We start from the raw sequence: 6,000 nt of genomic DNA on the forward strand, positions 1-6,000 counted from the left end.
TATGCAGGCATGACTCCCATAAAGAAATACAGAATAAGTACTTGTGCATAAGCCTTTTAATGAAACCCTAAATTGACTAAACCAACTTTAACTGTTGGTAAAGTAACTACATTTAAAGTCTCGATAATGCTGATATGACCGCCACATGGATAGTTGCTCTGCTAAAATGTGGAAACAATGGAAATGAAGACGGCTTTCTGCACAAATGTTCTGCTTGACAAGTAGTAGTTACTAGTTTTTACTCCATTTGTGAAAATGTGCCTTGCCTCCTAACAGGTTTCACTGCTGGTTATAGCCCTTTGGCTCCACTGTGGCCTGAAATCTAAAGCACGTAGACACCACCAGATATGGAGTTTGCTCCCCTGAGATGCATTGGCAGACATTTTATGGCAGGCATTTCATTGCAGCCACCTTTAGCTGCTGCTTGTTTGGGAGTAAAGTCCTGTAAAGTCTGTACACAAGCAGAATCCATGCAGTTCCAATGCATACTTAATGAAATGTGAATTAGCACTGCCATCAGTAATTATGGACTAGAACCTTCATAAATATGGTGATGTCTGGACTTTTGGAGTCATTCACAGATTTTCTGTAAAGAATTATTTATAACTGCTGGTTGTTTGGTCAGTAGATCCAGTTAGTGTGACTTGATTAGCTATTTCTGCTTACACAGTGTTTTAACATTATTTAAAATACAACAGGTTCATGTTATTGTGAAGTGTTTCTAGCTTAATTTGTTGAAAGACATGGAAGAGTAAAGCTTTAGCAAACAACACAAACTTTGTTGATGTCTACAGTAGGTCTCATGTATACTGTAGCACTGCAGCATGACCACATTTTGCTGGTCGCAAACATGCAAAGACATGTTCCATTAATTTTTTTTTTCTCCCATTAATCACATTCATCTCATCTCCTTTATCCTCATCTCTTTGCAGCAACCCACATTGTCTGACATGACCATGTATGAGATGAATTTCTCCCTGCTGGTGGAGGACACGCTGAAGAACATTGTTCTGCCCGAGTACAGACAAATCATAGTGGAGGTAAACGAGCCCGTTCATCAGGACCAACAAATCGAATCAAAGTATTGAAGGATTTTACTCAGCCTGGTATCGGCTGTTCCTGTGGTTTACAATGATTAGATTTCAGTAATTTTGAGACTTTCTTCATTGTTGTTAATATTAACTTCTTGCCCTTGCTCCGGTTGCCCATAGTTGCTGATGGTGGTGTCCATAGTGCTGGAGAGGAACCCGGAGTTGGAGTTCAGTGAAAAGGTGGATCTGGACGATCTGGTGAAGGACGCCTTCAGCGATTTCCAGAGAGATCGCAGCCGCTTTGAAGGAATGGAGAAACAGGTAATGTGTCTCAACCTTAAAGGGTGACCTGTATTATACTTTTTTTTTCCCTCTTTAAACGTGACCTTAGTGTCTACCACAAAATTGTAACATCACCTTCTTAAATTGATCCTCTAAAATCTTTTATCTTCTGTTCCAGTTATATTAAGGCGGGTTTAATTTAATTAAATTGTTGAAGGGTTAACACTGACATTTTCCAATTCATTAGAGTCTTATTACATTTGTCAGTTTTAATCCTGTTGCTTTTTTTCCCCTCCTTTATGGTATCTAATTCATGAACAGCCTCTTCGTACTTGCAGACTCGTTGGTTATAGGTACTTTTTAAAGACATATTTCATCATCTCACCCTGACTTTACTTGTCCCAGGATGACATGGAGGAGTTCTACAACACACCACCAGTGGGAAAGAGAGGCACCTCCAGCTACTTGACCAAGGCTGTTATGATCCAGTTGCTGCAGGGGGATGTTAAGCCCTGCAAGGATGACCCATGCACTGTTAGTTAAATTATGAGCTTTTTTAGCCCAATACCAGTTGAACACAGTGGACTGTCCCCCATTCTTGATATGCATTATAATGCATTGTATGTATAACTTCAGTCTTCAGCAGTACCACTTTAGCAAGCTATTTTTTTTCAGAGATTAGCATGTCTGCAGTTCGCGCCAGGAAATAAAAATAGCTATAAAAACAAAATTGTAATCTTTAGGGATAATTCTAAAGTAGATCATGTGTTCTCTTTGTTTTAGTGATACAAATTTGTGTGTTAATTGTCCAGAACTGAAGTGTTTATCCAGAGACTATTTATCTTATGTCTTTACATTTTACTCATAACTAGCTAATTTCACCACACAACTAGCTAGCTCTTTTTCCCTGCTATCTGAATGTTTTTCATTAGCATATCTGCACTTTGTTTTGCAATTCATATACTGTACATCCAGGAGACTTAGCTTAACTCAGCAGCATCTACATTCTGGTCTGCAAGAGAGAAATTGTTTACCACAAAGCTTGAGCTGTTTGTTGAACTATTGCTTTATGATTTTTGTTGTTAGTGCCGAGAAATTGGTTTTAAATTCTGTGCATTCTAGCTGTCAGCTATTTCAGAAATAATACTCCAGGGAGCTGTGCTAAGTAACAGCTGTGCTATACATTGTAGCTCACCAGCAATAACTTGTAGATGTTACATAGAAGTTTCAAGGTCATACTATATCAGGAGAAAGGTGGTCTTACACTGGTGAATTTGATTCCCTGGACATCATGTGACTTATCATGCAAAGCAGAGGGCAGTAACTTCTGTCTTTATTTCATATATGGTTCATCCAAAATGTAGCAGCCTCGATCAAAATGCAGCATGGCCTTGTTAACAGGCTAGCTCTGGCTCTTTGACATTAGAAACACATTAGAAATGTGTGCACACATTACATAAAATTTAGAAATGTAGAATTCAAAATACGAACATGTCAAACTTAGGTGTTTGCTGTACTCTTAAAGGAACTCTGTGTCCTTTTATTTTTGTGCATGCAGAGAATACGCATGACAATAGGTACTGTTAGCATAACAATTGTGAGGGTTTCTCTCAGTGTTACAGGTCACAAAACAGAGCTTTTGAGAGGCCTTTTTTCCCCACAATAGTCCACTTTTTGACAATGAGTACTGCTCATCCAAAGTCCGGGGACTGAGCCTCCCTAAGAAACTGATGTTTTGTTAAACGTGGGAAACAGAAAAGATTTCTGCCATCCTTAACTAGAAATGATAAGGCCCACTTTGACTTATTTTAAAGCGTGCCTCTTTGAATATCATCACTGTGATGAATCCGCCCAACCTCGTCATGGTCTGTTTGAGTGTGTCGGTATGTGTTCTTTGCCTCTGTCGTTCAAAAGGAGTATTTTTAACTCCAAACTGTGGTTTGAAAGAATAAAGTTATCACAAAAACTACAAACATTTTTCTCTCTGTGACTTCCTGTCAGCTTTGTAAATTGTGCTTGTGAATAGGCCAAATGTCACTTCCAACCCCTTTGATTCTAAATATATAATTACTTTACATGAAGCTAAAATCTCATGTTTCTTATAAAACTGCAGCAGAAATGGAGTGTAGCTGATATCCCCGAGGGGGTGTGTTTGGCATTGTACTGCATCCTACCAGTTACACCCCCTCATGTTGACTGAACCCCTTATCAATCTGCATCTCACCACTGAGTCTGCGTGAGCTGCTGTCTTGCAATGCTGACTGACAGGCAGACAGGGTGGAAAAAGCCAGAGAAGATAAATGAGCTCTGCCTCATACTCGATATATTCAAGTCGACTCGCACGCTGGTGAGAAGAGCTCTTGCCTGTCTTGTTGAATGAATGTTTTCCACATCAAGACAAATCCAAAAGGAATCCCTAAGCATTAATTTAAACAAGTAACCTCAACAAGGCTTTTAATTTCTTGCCAATTAGTTAAACACTTTGGGATGTATGATAAAGAGTCGTGCTTTCATTGAGAAAGGAGATCTCCTTTCAAACACCAGGGAACGCCACTCATAAATAGATTACCATTCAGGCATTATGTCCTATTTTCTCATGCCCTGAATCATAAATAAGAAAATATTGAGAAAAAAAGCCTTTCCTGTATTGAAACCTAAATCATATTAGAGAGTATTGAGATGCAGCTCAGTAATATTGTACAGATGTACTGCTGAAGTCTCAAACTGATGCACCATCGATCCACTAGAATGCAGCAGAGTTCAAGAAATGCAATCCATATAGTTTGTCAGTTATATTTCAAAAGTGTAACTTTCTTACCAACTTACCAAAGTAATGTTAAAATATATTAATGATCAAAACAAGTCTATGAAGCAAGGAGCTGTTATGCAGCACTTTGTTTTACATTATATTTAATATTAATTTGTGTTTTCAAATCACATTGTGGACTCCATTAAATGTCTCCTACATAAAAACCTTTGAATCAAGGAGCTTTTTTGTTTTGTTTGTTGTTTTGCTTTTGCTTTTTTTGCTCTCTGACCAAACCGTGCACATGGTGAGAGCAGCCAGAGGGCCTTTTAACTTGTCCACTAGGGGGAAATGCAAAAAGGTGGGAACTGGCCAGAGACCCTAGTGTTTGGCTGAATGGAAACAAACAAGATGGGACATTAGCAACCAACAGTGAGCAATCCAAATATGAGGAGCTTAGTGGCCTTTCATGCCAGAACTAAAGCAAATGAAATCAAAAGAGTGTTTCAACTGATTATTAGATTAGAATAAATGAATAATTACGAACTGGTGTGAATTGGAAACAGCACCTATAAATTAAAGTGTGGTCATTCAGTGGTTCTTTGAGGGAAAGACGAGCGTTTTGCTGATAGAGAAATGAACTGCATATGAGGAGGCACACACATAATATCCACACACATCCCACAGAACAGCAGCCATACATTTCTCTGGAAATGTGTTGTCATCATGGTGAGCATAATCGCAGATGACAAACCCATGTGGTGTGCTCTGGCTGACTGTTGAAACAGAGGAACTTCGTCCCATAGCAGTGAGCACAACATTCCCACATCTATATCTCTATCACACCTCCTGCTATAATACAGCAGGACATCTGCCTGCCTTCTCCCTTCTGCTATCTAGTTTGATATGTGAGCGAAAGCCTGACTGTAGATAAAATGCTGCTATGATGTGTTTAGTCTGCAGGCAGCCAACTACAGGAGAATTTATACAGCTGTTCTCACAGGTGGTTGTCATCCATATATAGTCTACACCAAATGAACAAAACTGCCTTAATATATTGTGTAGGTACCCTCATGCTACCCAAACATCTCTGATCCAGTTTCCCGTGAAGTCTGGCATTGGGATGATAAAATGGATTTCTTTGGTTCTGTAGGTTATGGGGTAAGGCCTCCATGGACTGGGCTTGTATCCTTGTCTCTTTGGGTTTGGATTTGGGGTGAATGTCTGCCATTTCCTCCTCATCCTGTTACTGAGCAGTTTTTGTGGTGTGGTGAAGTGCATTGTCACTTTGCAGGAGACTGTTTTCATTGTGGAGTGTCATAGAAATGTATAGATCTGATCTTTTCACATCTCAGTTCATTATGTGACCTCTTGGTTAAAAGCAGTGTCCATAACTGCTGTAGATACCCAGGTGTCATGCTCACCGGAAATCATAAAACATCATTGATATAATTCTGCATTGCCAGGCAACTGGGGTGCTCTATGAGTTGGTTTCAGGACAGTTTAGAGTGAGCATCCAGTGAAAACTGCACGATGCCCTCTTGCAAATCTTCATTTGGAAAAGCTTTTATCCACAAAAATTTAAAATAAACCTTGACAAGGGTCAAGCTGAAATAGGTTTCAAGGAATAACCTCTCATCTGATTTTCTGCAAGTTTGTCTAGGGTATATATGCTGTGGTATGTTGCATTTGTTCCTCTTACATTCTTTACTCTAAAAATAACTAAAGTTAAATAAACCATGTGCTAACAGCATTCATCTCAAAGTCCTGGTATACCCATAAGGCCTCAAGTATTAATGCATTTGTATGCGGACCGCCTGCAGTATTGTATCAAAAATCCCCTCTGGCTCAGAAAGTATTTTCCAATAGAAACATTAAAGAGAAACCTACAATGGCAAGCAAGGTCAGTTTTTACTCTTTGTATTACATTTTTTTTTTTTT

General features: G+C 39.0%; 1 protein-coding gene across 2 annotated transcripts in view; it reads left to right on the top strand.

The window, feature by feature from the left end:
• Positions 1-3,286, top strand: part of phkb (phosphorylase kinase, beta) — a 91,674-nt gene extending 88,388 nt beyond the window's left edge. The window contains exons 30-32 of one of the 2 annotated variants that reach the window (XM_039613342.1): positions 933-1,040; positions 1,212-1,352; positions 1,719-1,856. In XM_039613342.1, the coding sequence (XP_039469276.1) occupies positions 933-1,040; positions 1,212-1,352; positions 1,719-1,856 (387 nt within the window). Of the gene's footprint in view, positions 1-932; positions 1,041-1,211; positions 1,353-1,718 lie in introns of both variants that reach the window. The other variant, XM_039613338.1, reaches the window with a different exon arrangement.
• The last annotated feature ends 2,714 nt before the right edge of the window (positions 3,287-6,000 follow it).

Source organism: Oreochromis aureus, linkage group 1 (genome assembly GCF_013358895.1).
Source record: "Oreochromis aureus strain Israel breed Guangdong linkage group 1, ZZ_aureus, whole genome shotgun sequence".
Classification (NCBI taxonomy): domain Eukaryota; kingdom Metazoa; phylum Chordata; class Actinopteri; order Cichliformes; family Cichlidae; genus Oreochromis; species Oreochromis aureus.